Below are 19,938 nucleotides of genomic sequence, written 5' to 3'. Positions count from 1 at the left end.
CTAACCAAAACTTTTTTTTTTATTACCCTCCAATAAATCTTGTCTACCTGGGTTCTGTCCACAGAGCCGTCACACCTGAGTGAAATGGCAATGGAATTGTGAATCTTTTGCAATAGTGATTGTCTATCTGACCCTACAATGCACTTGAGCAACTCGAGGTGGCTCGCCGGGGTCACATACTGGAGGTCCTTGTCAAGCTTTACTTCCTGGGAGGGATCATTGAAGCTGAAGCTGTGTGACTTTATGTAAGTCACTACTCTCATGGGGAAGGAATTTGCAGATAGAGACAGCTTCTTGCCATCTCCGTACACCAGAATTAGTAGACTGCCAATTTTGTTTGCAAGGTCTTCATTTGCTGTTGATATTAATTTATCCAAATGAGAGACTTGCGCAACTTCCATCCTGGAAAGTGAATCTAGTCTTTGTTTTTTCATGACTTGTCTGTGCATTTCAGATTTAACATGAACATCTGTGACAGCTTTTCGGTACACAGTTCCTCTGGGTAGGGTGATAGGAGGTAATTTCCCCTTTGGCGCATACCTTTTCACTACATGAGACCCCTTCATACAAGGATCACAGTAAACTAAGTGTCTCCCATGTCTGTGAAGGTGAACAAAACATCCTTGATCACTGTTGGTTGTAGATGGATTTGAGTTATCTGCTGGAGGGTCATTTGTGTTTTCACTATCTTCAGAAGTACTTCTTTCCAATTCGTGTTCTCTTGATTCATCTTCTACACTTTCTGTATCTGCTTCAGACTGTTTGTCTTCATCTGCAGCTGTTGATGTACCTGGCATGGTATCATCATCCTCATCAGGTTTGGATGCTACACCACCAGCTGGACTAAACCATTTCCTGATATCCATTCTGACCGATGACCATGCCTGTCAAAAAAGAATTATATAAATTACCTCACATATACTAAAAATAGTATATATTTGTTTATTTATTAACTTACTTATTTATTTAGTTTTCAGTCTATTTGTTTATTTATATATTCTACTATACTAAAAAGATAGAATATGTTTGTATGTATGTATGTATGTATGTATGTACGTGTTTGTTCGTCCTTTATAGGCGGCCGAACCGTTGGATGGAATGAGATGAAACTTGGCATGAGTGATCCTTGGGACATGAGAACGGACATAGGGGGGTCAAGTTCAAGGTCAAAGGTCACGGGGTCAAGGGGTCAAGGTCACCGGGTCAATTTCATCCGATCAAGACGGGACCAATGCCATTCGACAGATAATCAAAATTAAATGACAAAGTTGATTGACGACATTCACTTCCGACTTCCGGTTTGAGTTATGACATCATAAATTGACTAAAATGTCAATTTTTCATGTTTGTTTGTCCTTTATAGACGGCCAAACCGTTGGATAGAATTAGATGAAACTTGGCATATGTGATGCTTGGGAACGGACATAAGGGGACCAAGGTCAAGGTCAAAGGTCACGGGGTCAAGGTCACCGGATAACGTCAATTTCTCAATTCATCCGATCGAGACGGGACCAACGCCATTTAACAGATAACTGTACCCGCCCATGGGCGGGTACTTTGCTAGTATAGTCTGAAACTAGCCGAAACCCCGTCACAGATGGGGCACAAAATTGGTCCTTCAGTATTAATTTTGATTATCTGTCGAATGGCGTTGGTCCCATCTCGATCGGATGAAATTGAAAAATTGAAGTTACCCGGTGACCTTTGACCTTGAACTTGACCCCCCTATGTCCGTTCTCATGTCCCAAGGATCACTCATGTCAAGTTTCATCTCATTCCATCCAACGGTTCGGCCGCCTATAAAGGACGAACAAACACACACACATACATACAAACTTATTCTATTTTTTTTAGTATAGTTGAAGAGACGTTACAATAGGTATGGGTGACTGGTATATTTTGGTTTGCGGATATGTATCACGTGACGATGATTCACACCAAGAGTTACAGTAGCCCACTCTTAAATGTGTGTGTAATTAATTAGATATCATTTTCTTGCAAAATAGCCATATATGGCAGATTGACAGATGAAACTGGTCAAGACATCCCTCAGAATGCACCACAGAGCATCTAGAAATCAAAAATTTTCTGGGGGAGACCCCCCAGAGCCACCCGGCAGGAGGAGATACCCCTCCCACACCCTTCCGCGCTCCGCGCGCCTTGCCCTCCAGGCCTCGGCAGTGCTACGCACCACGACGGCTGCGCCATCATGCCATTTTTTCCCGCCCCTGCCTCGCATCAGAGTTTGTGCAGTTGTAAATTTTCCCAAATCAAATTTTCCCAATTTTCCCAGTCAAAAAAATCCCAATCTTACGTTTATTTTCTCCATTCTCTTAATTCTCCTTCATTGCATCCCTGACGTAATGTCTTTAATCGCATCTCTGATTTAAAAAATTTCAACTCGCAGTTTGCAGGCCATGTTCACGTTCCATCAATCGTCCTTTTTTCCCAACTTCAGTGCCAATTCACCCCGTCGACTTATATCCACTTCCCCCCAAAACCCCGCTCCTCACCCCTCCCATCTTGACCCTCCATCCTACCTCCACTCTTGGCACATCTTCACTGTCTTCTGCTTCAGTATCAGCTCCTCCTCTGTTGACCCAAAGTGTGTGGTGTTCTAACATCTGTGGGCTCCATTCCAACCTAACAGATACCTCACTCTCTCAATCAGTACAATCATCACCACAAACAAAATATGCTCCTTCCTTCCTCTCAGCACACCTCCCTCTCTTCCCAACCCCTCAAATCTTGTACCTTCCCCTGCCCACTATATTCTTCACTATACCGCTAGTCTCATCCTTCCCCTCTCCTACCAAGTCTCATCCTTTCCCTCTCCTCACCCCTCCCATCGCCCTCCTGCACCTTTGGCCGTGCCTGCTCTCATCGTCTCCCCTCCCTCTCAAAGCAACTATCACACTCTTCCCTCTCACATTTCTTAAAAACTACCGCTCACGGTCTCACCCTTCTCGCTCAACTCTCCCCCCTCATCTTTTTCTCAACTCTCCCCCTCACTCCCCCTTCTCAAAGTTTCACCCCCTCACATCCACAAAGCTGCTTCCTTCTCCTGCCCGCTCACCTCCATCTCATCACTCCACCTCCCCCAACCTTCAACTGCCCTCTGCCCACTCTCTTATTGCTCCCCACTCTACCACAACCCATCACCACCGAGCCTTTTCTCCACCTCATCCGACCTCTCCCCGAGCTCTTCTGCAATCCAACACACACTTTCAACAACACTCCTTACCTCCCTCCCTCCTCGCTTGTCCTACCATCCCCCTTGCCTGCACCCAAAACCTCCTCCCCTCCCTCTTCCTTAACAGTGTGGAACTCAAACATCTGGGGCCTTCACTCAAACCCGATAGATCTTTACCTTCAGGTTGCCACTGACAAACCAGACATAATCTGCTAAATGGAAACTTTCCTCCTTCAAGACGTCTCTGACACCCAAGTATTTCTTCCTGGTTACTCCCTCCTCCAGTATGATAGACTTGAGCCTCATCCTGGTGGCGGAGTTGCTCCCTTCACCAAAGACTGGATTCCTTACTCACCATGCACTGCCCTCTCTCCCCCACACCCCCCAGGAATACCTCTGGCTATGGCTTCCCCTCCACTCCCACCTTATGTTTACATGTGTGTTATACCATCCACCAAACAGTGATGACTCCATTTACATCTCGCTCGCCAAAAACATGGACCAACTTCTATCCTCTCATCCCAACTCTCTCTTTCTCATATGTGGTGGCTTCACTTGTCGTCATGCCAGTTGGCTGGGTGTGAGTACCTCTTTCACCTTCCATGGCACTTCAGCAAAGGTCTTCTGTGACTCATTGGGACTGATACAATCGTCAACTTCATGACCCGGATCTCAATGAACAATACTACATCTCTTCTGGATCTGATTTTGACCAATTTCCCTTAAAATATCTGCTGTTCTTCCTCTATTCCAATCGATTCATCTGACCACAAGCTTTTCTAAGTAAACATATCTTTGGCGGTTATTGGAGAACCATCTCAGCGCTGTTGAGTCGGGCATTTCACTCAGGCCAACTGGCAGGGATTTCAAGGAGCCATCAAACTTCTCGACTGGTCTCCCATTCTCCACTTTCTCTGACATCAACTCATCCTGGGTATTCTTTCAAAGAATATATCTCTATCTCTATCTCTCTCTCTCTCTCTGATTTATTCCATCTCTTCTTCAGTTGGCCTTCCCTTCCTCCCACCCATGGTACACTGAAGCTTGTGGAGAGGCAGTTGTCCTGAAACAACTTGCCTTCACCCTCATGGAAGGCGAATCCAACTGAAGGCAATCTCAGTTCCTTCCACAAAGCTCAGAACAAGTGTGTGTCGACCCTCAGGAGAGCCAGAAAACATCTTTCTAAACTCAAGTCTGAACTCTCAAACCTGTCTCTGTCCTCCAAATCCTGGTGGCAGCGAGTTACCTCTGCCACCGAAGGTGACGAAGGTTATTTTTTCACCCCTTTCTGTCTGTTTGTCTGTCTGTTTATCTGTTTATGTACATGATATCTGAAAAATTTGTGGACGAATCCGGATTTGTGGACAGGTTCGGTGTGTGACAAGGACGAACCGATTCGATTTTGGTGAATATCCGGATCCGCATCTGACGATTAGAAATTTATGTGATTCTTCACCATTGAGAGATCGTGCTAATCCAATATATAGCACGATATCTCAAAAAGTTGTGGATGGATTCGGATGAAACATGGTGGAGAGGTTGGGTGTGTCACAAGGCCGAATTGATTCGATTTCACCGAATCTGGATCTGGATACGAGAATTATTTAACATCCAAAGTGATTCTTCACCATTGAGAGATTGGGCAAAAAAACGATATAGCCCTGCATAGCATGATATTTAAAAAATGTATTGGGCCCGATATGTTCTCGTGGATCAGGCATTACATAGCGGAGGTATACGCTCCACCGAGTACCCTTTTAATCAAGTCTGTTGCTGGTGTATGTTTCCCTCCATCCCTTCCCTTATCTCAAATGGCCACACAACTGGTACTGCACGTGAAAAGGCTGAATGCCTAAACTTCGTGTTTGCTTCTAAATATTGTGTCCAAAACCCGTTGCTTTCTGTATCCACTTTACCCAGTCATACCCAGCTGCTCCTGGACTCTGTGTTCTTTTCTTCAGACAAGGTAGAGAGTTTGCTGTCAAACCTCGACTCAGATTCTGCAACCGGTCCAGACGGCATCAGCCCACGTGTCCTAAAAACCTGCTCCCCTGCTCTTGCTCGCCCTCTCTCTGTTCTAGTCACCCTCTCATTTGCTCAAGGTCATCTGCTTGGAAATCATCAAACATTACTGCCCTGCATAAAAGGTGCAAAAATAGATCCCTGCAACTAGACCAATCAGCATTCTCCCTATCATCAGCAATGATATGGAATCCATTATTGTTCTATTGACAGTGAAGAAGGAAACCGAAAAAAGCTGGTCCTTGTTTAAACATAAAACAGACCAAAATCTTGTCAACTGAGAAAAATCGACGTATTCAGATTGGGATATGATGACGTGGAAACTGTAAAGTTTCATCTTCCTGGGTTCTAAGACTAAAGTGAGTGGAGAATGCAGAGGAGAAATTAACAGATGGCTAGTGTTCGGGAGAACAGTAATGGCAGGATTGACAAAGTTCTGGAAACACAAAAATGTCACAATACAAACCAAGAGGCCAAGTGAATGTCTGGTATTTCCAGTTGCAATGTATGGATGTGAGTCATGGACAGTCAAAAAGAAAGAAAGGAAGAAAATTGAGAGTTTTGAAATGTAGTATTGGAGGCGAATGTTAAAAGTTCCATGGACTGCAAGAAGAACAAACAAATCAGTGCTTGAATAAATTAGATCACCATGTACATTAGAAGCTCTGATGCTGAAAACAGAAACTGTCATACTTTGGACAAATTGTGTGTGCAGAAAGAATATCTGTGGAAATCAACCATTCTGGGTATGGTTGAGAGAAGAAGAGGAAGAGGCAGACTTTATGCGATGGATGGATGGATGGATGGATGGATAGATGGGGTAAAGGCTGCAAACAAGCTGCGTCTTCGGGAAGCAGTGTAGCTTTAGGAAGCAGTTCAGGATCGGGATGTTCAGAGAAATCTGATCATGAACGTCACCAGAAGTCGGATACAACTTGAAGGAACTGGATAACTAGATATGGGGCTGTAATTCTACTTTCTCTGATAACTTAAAGCATAATGTGATGGTTAAAAGACCCATGACAAGCAGCTATTTAGAAAGGAAAAGTGCAAGTGTCATGCAGATTTCTGCAGACCTGGTGCCCTTCCTGGACATACACTACCTGCAGTCATCTGAGGTTATGTGGACATCATTTTCAAGTCTATGCCTATTCCCTTTTAATAGAACCAAAATTTAAAGAAAGTCCGTGAGGCTGTAGCTTGTTCAACTTGTATTGTTACTTCCATAAGCGACAGATCATTGGCACATGAAAGATTGCTAATGCATCATGCGTATCACCTTCCCATTTTATTGTAAAGATGCAATTAATACAATAATATGAGTGGGTGTTCAAAATATTCGATGAACAAGATACTCAGAATAGTTCAAGCCATGTTCGTTTTTTTTATTTTTCGATATGTATTGTGAATTTCTCATTCTGAAAACATTTTGAACACTAACGCAATCAGAAAACATAAAATAAGATAATTATGACTTCTTACTCAAAAGAAGATTGCAGCACATTAATCCAGTCTTAACTTTTGATTCAAGGATCATAATACTTCCAAGCAAGTTAAATTTTGATAAATAGTATAAAAAGAACTTTGACACAGAAGGCCATTTGGCCCATCATGCCTGTTCTTCATCGAGACATTTACTAAAATATATCAGTTGGTTTACTTATTTTGCAAGAGGTGGGGAGAACAGGGAAGAACAAAGGAATGAAATGGAGACTGAATTTGAGCTAAAATGGGAAGAAATGGCATGGAAAATAGATGAGGGTAAAACCCAGACTGTTCGAATGGGAGAAAAGTTGAAAGAAGAAATTGGGCCAACAAAGCAGAGTTAACGAAGTATATATGGGCCTGGAGGGCTATCGCACCTGTGTGGATGCCATGGTGCAACGGCAGGAGGAGGAATTGGAATTTTGTTAACGCCAGAGCGGCAGTTGAGTGCAAAAGTTGGAAACTCGTGTAATAGAACAAGAGAGGGTGTTGGATGATAAAGGCTTGTGGGAGCCACAATTGACTGGAGAAAGGATGGATGAGACATCACAGTACTTACTTGGGTACAGTACATTACAGCAGCTGAATACTTGGGACACTACCATCAAGGGAGAAGAGATAGAACCAAAAGTTTCTGTTCGACTGAAAGGTGACGTGGATGGTTCTGTTGGGACCGTGCTTGGGTTGACTGACTCGTATGAAGTTGGATTGGACTTGCAGCACTTTGACAATGGGGATGTTGCTGAACGGGGTCGAGCGGATTTGACAGAGCCAATGTTTGAGCCATTTGTATGACGTGTTGTGAAGGAGAGCGATGGTGATGTTGACGTGCCAACTACCGAGCAGGTAGCTAGTTCGGAAACATTCGAAAGTGACCTTGCCGATGTAAATTCTGGACAGCTAATTTCCCAATTTTAAAAAGTGCAAGGCGATTTAAGAGGCACGGACGGATCTCAAGAGGAAGGGCAGGATGATTGTCAAATGAACCAGTGTGAAAGTGATGTTTTTGAAATGAATTTGGAGGGCCAATCTCAGAGTGCACATTTCGATGAGAGTTGTGAAGGCCACCCACTCACTCTTTATGAATCTAGTGGAGGTGATGCTCAGGCAGCAGATTGTGACAAGGTTGATGCTTCCCGTTGTTGTGATGCAGATGATACAGCTGTCGTTGGGAGTGGAACTACAGAAATGTTTTGTGATGATTGTATGGTAGGGAGTAACATTGGATACTGTGAAGGAAAATGACATTGAAGTTGCGAAGGTTCTCGATGAGGAAAGTGATCTTCCTGAAGCACTGCTTCCCAAACTGAGCACTCACAGGAAGGCAAGTCCTGAAGTTAGTTTTGTAGAGCTAAGATTGGAGCAATCCGGGGCAGGTGGGGGGGGGGAGGAGGGAGTGGGGGATGTGTTGAGGAGGAGAGTTGCTGCAGCTGTAATTTTCCGGAAGTTGAGCAAGAGGTTTATCTTGAAAGGAACCAAAGTGAGTCAAGTGCAAGCTTTGAAGAGAAAATCCCCCCCCCCCCACTTAGTGTGAATGTTGAGGATTCTGGTGATGAAGATGATGCTCAGAATTTAGTATTGGATGAACTTGCAGGAGCTGATGCACCCCAGGAATCCTTTCCAGATGTCAGACCGATATATTCTTCAGCAAGAGGTTGATATTGAGGAGAAACAGGTGGATGAACTGCATGACGAAGGTGAATTGTGAAATACTGCACTTGTTGGCAATGAGACCCGTGCTGAGCTTTGTAAGGAGTCACTGTCGAAGGCGAACACTTGCCAGGAGGGCAGAGCATTGTGTGCTGAACTGCAGTCATTCAAAAGCGAAACCCAGAAAGTGATGAAAAGTCTTCGGGAGAGAGTGTGTGAGCTCAGATCCGAGTTGGACAATGATTGCAGCTGCCAGGAACATGTGCAGGTTAATGCCCAAGCCCTGCAATCTGAATTGGATGGGCTGCACCGGCAGCAAGCCAAACAAGTACAGCAAGGGCTCACTGGAGCTGTAAAGAAAGTGCGGTCAAGTAAACGGCGTTTGGGAAGATGAAAGATAAACATAAAGAGTTGCACGAGGCCAAAAAACATCTCAACTCACTCCAACTCTCATTGCAGGCAGCCGACCAGACGAGCTTAACAGCCCAGGGTCGGCTTCTGGGAACAGATGAGAGAAATTTGGATCTGCCAGCTCCCAGAGGAGGATGCAGACTTCTAGGAACGGATGAGAGAAATTTGGGTCTGCCAGATCCTGGAGGAGGTGCTGGCATCGATCCCACTGCCTCTCGCAAGAATGTTTATCGACAGTTCGTGCGGCCGATCTGATTCTTTGGCACCTCATTGAGAGTGCGTTTGACGTCTACAACTACACCCAAACATTAGCCAGGGTGCTCTACAAGATTTTGGAATAAGAGATAAATTTAGAATAAATAAATAAATAAATAGTATGGAATCCAGGGAGTTTGAAAGCACCGAATCCACAGGGGTGGATTAAAAAAGGTGCAAAGAAAATCTAGAAGGGGTGGATGACACTCATAGACCCGACTAACCTGTGACAACTTATACTTCGGGTAAAGTGCTGTGATGCTTACTGTTGTAAGGGTTCCGTTTTGCAAGAAATTGGGACATGGGTAATTAGGATGGGAGTGGGCGAGAGTGACTCAATGGTTGGTAAAGGGATTGGTTTGGAAATCAAAATTGTCTTGTGGAGTTGATGTCTGTTCTGTGTCAATTGAATTGTGTTTGGAGAGTGAATGTGGACAGGAAAGCAGGCCATGGCAGTGCAGGAACACAATCACCATTTTTGCATTGCAGTGTTTTAGACTTGAATGACAGTGGGGAATGAAATGAGATGTTGGATTGTTTGGGTGGGGAAGATACGTGGGTCTGCAAGAATGGATCAAGCTCTGGAGGAGTGGTGACTGCGGCTCCCCCTGAGGTAATTTGTCCCTGGCAGCTGGTAGTGTCTGAGGCTGTGACAGAGCCGAGATGGTGTGGAAGAATGGAGGGACCGAATAGTTGAAAGGGTGGGGAGGCAAAGAAGTCGTAAGTTTGGTGACTTGTTTTTGGACTGCAGGCACCACAACTGCAAAGTGCCCCAAGCATTTAAGTTGTACGGTACCTCCCTGCTGCCTAGTTGAGGATCACACATGTGTGTAATAACATTTGAGCCATAGTCTTACAGGGATGGAATGAATGATTGATATTGGGTTTATGTATTAGTAGGTGAGGGAAGGTTCACCGAATCCATGTCACTAATCTGCACTGGACGGAAAGACAGGGCTCACGGAAATTTGAAATAAGTAAATTTAGATGGCTCCGCAGGTAACGTTGGGTATTGTGGCATCCACAAAGGAACACAATCTTTAGAGGGGGGGGGGATATGCAAGCAATAAAAAAATAGCTTTTTCGTTAAGGTTTTGTCTCTTTCAGTAGATTTGTGGATTTTCTGACATTTCAGGTCTCACACTTTTGTTTTCTAACTTTTGTGAGGTCATCAGATTAGATTTGTGACTTGCTGCAGGTACCATGTAAACCTGTACGAACCTGCTCCATCCCGGCAACTAATCCGTCTCCCCCACCAAGTTTCTTAGTGAAGAGGGTGTATGATATGGACACCCAGCAGGATGAAAAACAAAACCTGTCAGAGGGTGGAGGAGCTCCTTGGGAGCCCAACTAGTGCCCAACTGTGTCTGCAGATGTCCTCCTGCAATTGGGTTACTTTTTATGAGGAGGTTGGTGGCAGGATTTGCACTCCGGACACCAAATAACCCTTCATTCCACAAAACATATTACAAGCATAAAAAAAATAAAAAAATAAATAAAATCTCAAAACCCACTCCGTGGGAGTACCTCCTGTGCAGCTTCCCTTTGCAGGGCAGCTCACCAGATGACGGGATTGGGGCAAAGCCTTCGCGACCCCCAATCTTTGATTATAGGAGGGAAACCAAGGGGTAACCTTCCCGGGGCAGAATGCAGTAGTGTGTGTCTGAAGTGTCATCCACCAGACAGCGGTCTCCTTGGGTTAACCTGAAGCGGTCCCTTTGGGTGTGTGCCTGGAATGCCCTATCCCAAAAAGAGGATGATCACCTGCTCTGTTATCATCTGAGATCAAGCGTTTGGGCATCGGTATTGCAGCACTCTCTGAGGTTCGGAGACCGGATTGCGGTGATGTCATGGAGGGTGGTGACACCTACTATGCAGAGTCGCTCTGATGGTTACCATGCCCAAGGAGTTGCTGTAGCTGTGTCCAACAAGCTGACTCCAATGTTAATTGAGGTAACACCGGTCAATGAGCGTATGATGAGACAGGATTTATCACTCCTTGGGTGTCAATTCCCTGGTGTCTGTATATGTTCCAACTGAGGTGAGTTATCTCATCGTGAATGACGTATTCGATGCCACACTCAAGTCTGTTTGAGCAGTGCCCCAGGCAAGATACTCTTCTCATCTTGGTGGATTTCAATGCATCTACTGGAACTAATAGAGATGGTTACGAGACATGTGTTGAGACCCAGACCCCATGGGTCTGGAACTGTGAACCTGAATAGCACCAAGTTCCCTGACTTTGCAAAAGGTCATGGACTTACGGTGGCTGGTTCATGGTTTCAGCATCCACAGGCTCATCGCTGGACTTGGTATTTCAACGGCAGTGGTGTGGCAAAGGAGATTGACCACGTGCTTGTTGATGGTCGCTGGAGGATGATCCAGAATTGCAGGGTCGACTGGACTGCTCAGCTCCTCAATACTGACTCAAGGCCTGGTGAGGCAACTTTATAGTTGCAGCTTAAATCCAGGAAAATGGTACCATCCCAGTCGAGGCTGGATATTGGCAAGCTCCAGGATGAGAGGGTAGCTGAGAATGTTGCGAGCAGGCTGAGTGGAGATTTCGGGGGGGGGGCGGTCTGGGTGCTTTGGAGGATCCTGAAGATTTGCGGAGTGCCTTCAAGACCACCGTCCTTGATGTTGTCCGTGGATGGCTTGGAACTCACTGTTGAGCGAAGAAGAAGTTTGTCTCTCAAGGGACACTGGATACCATTGATCAGAGTTCCAGGGCCAGGCTGAATGGCAGAGCTGAGCTGTTCAGGGAGCTGAGGCATAAAATTGTACATGAACTATGGGTGGACAACGAGGCCGATGTGTGAGGAATCTGCGAGGGGGTAGAGCATCACCTGTGGTCAAGTGATTCTCATCCTGCTTTCAGGGGAATTCGCGCATTGCGTTCCTCCAAGTCCATCCCTCGGTGTACTGCAGTAAGACCAGAGGGTGGTGGGCTCTTGACAGAGGAGTCCGAAGAGAAAGCCCACTGGGCTGGTCACTTTGAGCGGTTGTACAAGGCTGATCCACCAGCTATAGAACACAGGAATCATCCAAACTGGCTGCAAGAGTACCCTTGTTGTCCCTCTCTGGAAAGTGAAGGGAGATTGCCAGGACTGTAACAACTACAGAGAGGTTACACTGCTCTCAGTGCTGGACAAGGTCTTTGTGCACGTGTGTGTGTGTGTGTGTGTGTGTGTGTGTGTGTGTGTGTGTGTGTGTGTGTGTGTGTGTGTGTGTGTGTGTGTGTGTGTGTGTGTGTGTGTGTGTGTGTGTATGTGTGTGTATGTGGTCAGCCAGCCACTATTAACCTGCCATTGCTAGTGTGAAATCTATGATTAAAATCACCTTTTGAACATAATGGTAAGAATTTTGATGAAACATTGGCAATTTCAGAATGGTTAACCATAATTGTTGTGTTCCTGGATGCAAATCGGACTCACGAGTGATTGGTGGCAGAGGATATAACTGGAACACACACACACACACACACACACACACACACACACACACACACACACACACACACACACACACACACACACACACACACACACACACACACACACACACACACAAATAGTTGCAAAAATCCAGTACAATTTATCTTATGGCCCCGGAGCCAAACAAATATATTTTTATAACGATGCTCACAGCCCATACAACTCACAAATTGGTCTGCAGTATTCCAATTCTTTGAGTTATTTGGTTTCTTCCTATTCATCATTCATCCAAGTGATAAGTGTCTTCCCATTCATCAACTTGACACTCCTTGTTCAACGTGTATGATGTTTAATCGCTATTTAGCACAGTTCTAATCTTTACAATATATGTGTGCGAGGTCGTTATATGCATACATTAATCAATAAAAGGCTTTCTTTCATTAATCATCATTTCACTTATTCTATCAAGTTCCATGTTCCATCATTTGAAACAAATGCTGTACAGAAACTTTCTTTGGTCTTTTTCCACAAACACAAGGGATGCTCTTGTGGTGCGACATATTCAATCCATGGAGACACAATTCCAATGCATGCTTGGAACAGTTTTGGAGCAAGAGGGTTTGGACCACATATGAATGGTGGCTAGTGGAGGGGCGTTATTTAATGGCTAGTCCATAAAGACAACCAGATTTAGTTTTCTGCTTCTGCGATGGGAACTGGTTTTGAGAGGAAAAAAAGGAAGGAGTGAAAAGTATTTGCTGAAGATCCTATTTTGAAGATAATGAAATGAACATACAAAGCCATTACAACCCATCTCACCTGGCACTGACTGAACAGATAAGGAAACTTCTTTCCAGCAGTTTGCTCTGGTGTCAGCCATTGCAGTGCCAATGCTGATGGAGATGTTTCGTACTCAATCTTCACCTCCACGGTGTCATCTCTGCACAAAACAGGAAGGTGCAATTCCACGTCAAGGTATTATTGTCAAGCTAAAAATGCCTCATCATCAGAATAGCGCACACACACACCAATTTCATATTTTGTATACAGAGCGTAGTCTCTTGGAGGAGCAAAAACACAGAGTGGACCACAACATAACAGAACAAAAAGAACTGAAGAAAAAGGATGGGAGGGAAACACACCAACAGCAGGGAAGAGGGACAAAATAGGGGGAGACCATTTTGTATACAAAGTCAAGGGTAGTGGAAGAACAAGAATAATGGACATGGGGAAGAATGAAAGCAAGTGGAGGACACAGGGCAAGCATGATGAACATGCTGCAAACTCAATCCAAAAAGTGAAAGGAAAAACTGGAGAAGAAGCAGAAATGGAACAAAAAATAAAGAATAAAAAAAAATTGAAATAAAGTTTAAAAAATGAAGAGGATGGCGAGGGAGACCTGGTAACCTGGAACACTGGTAAGAGGTGGGCTCATGGAGGGTTTATAGGGATAGAAAAGATGACGGTTGCTTTTGGGAGATGATGGTGAACAGCTGTCTTGAAGACGCAGAGGGAAGAATGAGATTGAAGATTGGAATAAGGAAGTTGGTTAAACAGTTGGGAAAAAAAAACAGAACAAATGAGTGGAGGTGAGCAGTGAGTCTGGATTTTAAGAGTTTCACCAGAAAGGGGTTTCACAAAGTTGTTTTTTTTCACCAATACGAGACTTTTGAAATAACGTGATCCACCCCGAATTGCTCAGCACACATGCGCAGAAACCCCTTGTAATGAAGTAAATTGGGGCGGCCTGAACACATTTCATGCCTCCCAGAGAAGGATTTCAGGATTAAACACCAAAAAAAAAAACTTTTAAAAGATACTGAAAGTACCTGGGAGAAAGGGGTGCTCCTCTGCACAACGCAACAGCTAGAGAACTTCCTAATCAACTTGTCCAAAAGATATCTTGCAATCAATATTCCAAAAACTCCTGAAAATATGGACCCATGAAGGGCTGAATGTTCGTAGATCGTGCATTCTATCCAAACCTTTGTGCTTTTTAATAGTAATGGGAAAGTCATATCTGGGGTTTGTCGATGCACAGGCATCATAAGAAAAATTATAGTAGATAATCAAGATCAGTGTTAACATGAAGCTATTTGTATCTGTTGGTGAAAGGATAGCCATTTCTTCGTGTGTGTGTGTGTGTGTGTGTGTGTGTGTGTGTGTGTGTGTGTGTGTGTGTGTGTGTGTGTGTGTGTGTGTGTGTGTGTGTGTGTGTGTGTGTGTGTGTGCGTGTGTGCGTGTTTTTTTTTTTTTAACATGGCCACTGCAAGCCAATTGTATAAACAGGAAATGAGAGGAACCCAACTCCTCTCATCCACGGATATTTCTCGAGTATCCTTTAACCTCATGAGTCTGATTTGCATTCAGGAACAGAACAATTATGGTCAACCATTTGGAAATTGCCACTTTATCATCTAAATGCTGAAAATGAAGTTTCAAATATTATTTGAATTACAGATTTTGCGCTAGAAACAGCAAGTTAAGTGCCCAGTGAGCCAAACTGAATCAGTGGAAACACCCATGCAGGGCATTCGCAAAAGGCATTCATACGTTATTTCTAAAGTCCCGTATTAAGCATCAAGTCAAGTTTTTGAAACGTAGCTTGACACATGTTTTATTATTAGCCCCTGTTGGACTTCGTCCGAAATGGGGGTTTATGCATTTGGTCTCAATTTTTGTGGCCTTGAGTACGGGTGTGCGTATCTCGGACATATATGGACTCATTTTATTTATACTTGGCACAAAACCAACACATTATGGTGTACATATGCACATCAATTTGTTTTGCAATGCAATTAAAGATTGCTAACCGACGGCCATTTCAGTTGTAAAAAAAAACCTCAATGTTGAACATGTCCTCAACCATTTCTTAGACATGCATTTACCAATGTTGATCTAACTTGGCACACAGATAATGAATGATGGCTTGCTTATGCCTGACATTTTGTTTCGAGATCAGATCGAAGGTGATCGACTGACGGTCATTTTAGTTGTAAATGAATATGGGCGAGCCCTTTAACTCCGTCCAGCAAAATAACTAAAACAATGGGGGCTCTGCCATTTTGTGTCTTTTTTTCCTTGTTTGTTTGCCTTTTCCTCAGGTTTTGACAGTATACTGCACAAAATTGCCCTCCCCACCCCTTAACTCATGCCCAATTTGATACCAATTTTCTCCCTATCTGGTCATACGTACGACTATTACCAAAAAACCACAAACTCGTAGACAATCGGATTTCCGAAAATATACAGCATTCACACGTGATGCTTGTCACCTTCACCAGTGTCCTATATAATATCACCACAGTTAATGTAGCATTTGTGTATTTGTATAATTTTGAGGCTTTCTTATCTGCACAGTGTTTGTGGGATAATTTGATGAGTAGAGGTTACAAAAAAACAAGTGGTGGAATTGATAAGGACACTGTATGAACATCAGTCGGTTGTCAGAACTGCATGTGGTGACAGCGATTGGTTTGTTATCGGGCAAAGTGTTCGACAGGAATGCATTTTATATGTTTGATTGACGTTTTTATGTCACACAAGTTATAAGAATAGCTCATATAAATAATCACAATGGTGGGATATCTATACGAGGCAAAATTAAGCAACCAGAGATATTCTGATACAACTTTGCTGGCAGGAAGTGCCGGGTGGATAGGATTTACAGGAAAACGTCAAAAGAGAGATAAGTTTGGCTTATTTCTACCATCGGACAGGTGAGGAAGAAGTCAAAATGCAAAAACAATTCAACTCACAGTACTTGGGAGCCATCGTAAAAAAAACAATGGTGGAATCACCACAGAAATGAGGAAATGGGTCGGAATGGAACAAAAATTGATGTCAGCAATGTTCAAATTACGGAAAGATGAAACCAGAAGCAAAGCCAGAAAGATCTGAATTGTAAAGACACTATTTTTTCCCTATTACAACATACAAATTCAAAACCTGAACGATGAATGTTTAACACGGAAAGAAGATTGAGGCGTTTGAGCTGTGCTGTTGGAGGAGATTATGCCATATCCCATGGACAGCAAGGAGAACCCATGGAGAGAACAATATTACAGGAGATTGGTGAACTGGCTTGACAATATCATGATTATAAAGAGATAGAAATTTAAGTATTCAGGGGACAGTGTCACGTGTGATGGGGAAAATCTGAAAAAAAAAAATGGATAGTTGACGTTAACAGCCGAACTGGCATGACAATGTATGAAAGCTGCAAAAATAAAAATAAACTACATTTAAGCCCAGGATTGTCAGATATGGTAGTTTCTTAATATAGGTCACGGTTGCTCAACAATGAGCAGAACAACCATTTGGGGTCTATCACGATGGCCTTGACCCTCGAGGTACACCAATCGCCTCGAAGAGACGTCTCAGCCTGGGTTTGAATCTGGACCCAGCTTCAAACTGTCATCCTGGTATCGCGCAGCCAGGACGAGGTATCAACGTGTGCCGCTTTCGGATCGATGATTAACTGGGCGTCCCGTCTGCCGCGATTAGTAAGTGGACATTAAATATTCCATGGTGTCCTTCGCAAAGAGTTGTTGAGCCATCACCGGCACCTTGATCAACTTAAAAATTCCTGCCCTGGAACCCCAGAAAGATCAAAAGAACTATTGATCAAACAAGTAACCACAAAGGTACGTCCCAGAGTAAATGCCACTCGTTGTGGTACTCGCATCAAGACTCCTGTTCTGTATTTAACAGAGGGTGTTGCATCAGCGGCACCCTCAGCAATGATGTTACTCAAAGCCTCATACTGTAAACAAAAGAAGAAGAAGAAGAAGAAGAAGAAGAAGAAGAACTATTTCCGTCTGAATAATTTTGGGATGCTGGCCTTATTGTGGCAGGGTGCTGCATAAAATGCAGTGAACTATTTAATTAATAAACTAAACATCTGTCCCCAGTTCTTACTTTGACCTCCAGATTTAAATATCAAATCAAAATAAATGAATAAAAATAAAATTTATTTATTTTATCAAAATAAAATTTGAATAAATCAAATTTTGGAACAGTGAAACTGCCACCATAAAAAAAGCAACCATTCATTGCATATGATGCTATGAGCAGTAATGCAATCTCAAGCAGAGTGCAGCAAGTTATAATAAAGGGCATGTATAAATAAGACACAAATTTTTTGTTTTTACTAATGCACACATCAACTTAACATTTTGCAGCAGACCGAGAATCTGGAGCCTAGCTATTAATTATGTACGATAAGCACAACACAACACTGACACAGCCTTCTGAGTACCAACGTTAACAAGGTGTGAGTGCAATAGGATACAGTGCACCAAATAGTGGCATAATGTAATGCACATCCATGAGGATTCCTCCAGGCCATCCATGAGAGTATATCATGTCAGGTTCGAGCTTGTTCCTCATCTTTGCCAAGTGGAGGATCAGTATTCCCCAAACACATTTTGAGACAGATTCCTTGTTTTATCGCCAGACATTTGCACTGCCTCCAAAACAGAAGCCATCTGCACTTTGTCTATGTACAGGCATCTGGTATATGGTGCAGCAGAATGGCTTCATCATGTCCATCATAATGAACCAGTATTGGGCACAGCTGAGCAATAATAACCAAATTGATTTAAATAACTAAAAAAAGCACATATATATATATATATATATATATATATATATATATATATATATATATATATATATATATATATATATATATATATATATATATATATATATATATATATATATGCGCCTCTGCGGTCACTCAAGGTTCGAGCTACGCTCCCTCACAACATCACATTTGAGGGGCAATTTTGCCATTTAGCCACCAAACGAAAGCCACATAGACAAAAAGCAATTAGGTTTTAACGCGAGCATTTATTAAGGCAGCTTCAGCAGCGTTTCATAATGGCACAACTCCACACAGCCGCAGCATGCAATTACCGATCCAAGCAGCCGAGGGCAAATGCAAACTGGGAAATGGTTGAGAGCACGCTTATGCTTCTTGTGCTCGTAGCATACAATCACATTCAAAACGAGAACAAAAAACAATACTGTAATTTGCATTGGATTCATCAATTACAGAAATAGGTGATAAGATTATGTGGAACAAGTTAACATTAATCAAGGTTGTCAGCAATGGTGTCTATATTATAGAATGTGTGTGACAACATACACTTGCAGGACGCATAGACATCCATCCTATATTTAAATCAGTGGTAATCCAAACCTCGTCAACCAGGAATAGGGATCGATGTGTCCCCTACGCTCGAATATACTTGATCATTGGATTGTCTGACTTGCATGTGGATGCAAGCCTTACAGGAAGTAACATTTGATGACACTTTAATGACAGGCAGTAAGCCCGGTTGTATACAACGATTGATTAATGATGATTTTGTTCTTCCTATCACTGCTTTCACCAAATCCATTTTATCTTCAAATTCAACTGATCAATGTTTCCACTGTGATCTTCATGGTTTGAAAGTTGGTGTCGTCTATAGTAGTTTCACATAAACTCATGTTTGTATATATATATATATTTGGGTTTTTAGGCTGGACTTTATGACATAACCATCTGAAAACATCAGTCATCACACTGAAATCTCAGGCTTAAATCCCATTCACTGGTTGATTTGTCCATTGTCTCCTAATATTATTGGAATGCATGTTAACAATACACTAATTTCCCTTAACATCCTCGTGCGATAACCATACTGGTAGCCAGAGTTGTCGTTCCATTTCTTCGAAGGACAATTCTGTGTTTTTGTTGAATATGTTAAGGCAACTGGGTTGACAGTCGCAGATATAACTGGCTCACCCAAATATACGGCATTCTCAAATCTACTGCAATCTCAAGAATCCATATTTGAATCCAGAAAAAATAATTAATTTTAAAAATAAATAAATCGCAAATCAGAGTACTGTAATATACAGAATAATGATTGATTTCCATTTGAAAGCTTCTGCTCGCTAGAATTCTGATAGAAAAGTTAATTTTTTATTTCCAACAATATATATATATATATATATATATATATATATATATATATATATATATATATATATATATATATATATATATAAAAAAGATCAAACAAGCAACCAAAAAGATGTGTCCCAGAATAAAGGTCACTCATTGTGGGACTCACATCTAATCTACTCCAAACGAACACAAGTCATTTAGTGACAGAGAAATGCACAGACTGTAATCACATCGTGTGAATGTTGCAACAAATCACAATGAAAACATGGCTTTTCTGCTAAGTATCTGCGGAGGGAAGCATAAACAGTGACACAATAAACACAGATAGTACAAAAGGGAATGCATGCTGTTGCTCTTTTCTTTACAAGCTGTTTGCCACGATTGGCAGGTTGCAGATCTCTGAATTAACAAGGAAGGTGGCAGAGTGCGTGAGGTGAGAAAGAGGAAGAAACTTTCGTGGCTTGTGTTTTTTCCAGCACGATGCATCATCAAATCTGTCCTCCAGCATGCTGGAGATTATGCAT

At 42.8% G+C, this 19,938-nt stretch overlaps 1 protein-coding gene across 10 annotated transcripts in view; it reads right to left on the bottom strand.

Moving 5' to 3' along the window:
- Window positions 1–19,938, bottom strand: part of LTA4H (leukotriene A4 hydrolase) — a 388,232-nt gene that overhangs the window by 314,583 nt on the left and 53,711 nt on the right. For all 10 annotated transcript variants that reach the window (XR_015061718.1, XM_085895360.1, XM_085895364.1 and 7 more), the window contains exon 4: window positions 13,270–13,390. Coding sequence is in view for 9 of the 10 variants with exons in the window: in XM_085895360.1 (XP_085751486.1) it covers window positions 13,270–13,390 (121 nt within the window). In the remaining variant the exon portion in view is untranslated. The remainder of the gene's footprint in view (window positions 1–13,269; window positions 13,391–19,938) is intronic.

The sequence above is a fragment of the Eptatretus burgeri genome, chromosome 9, assembly GCF_056783735.1.
Source record: "Eptatretus burgeri isolate ZD-2024b chromosome 9, Ebu_testis_v1, whole genome shotgun sequence".
Taxonomy (NCBI): domain Eukaryota; kingdom Metazoa; phylum Chordata; class Myxini; order Myxiniformes; family Myxinidae; genus Eptatretus; species Eptatretus burgeri.
This window is presented reverse-complemented; position numbering and strand designations above follow the sequence as displayed.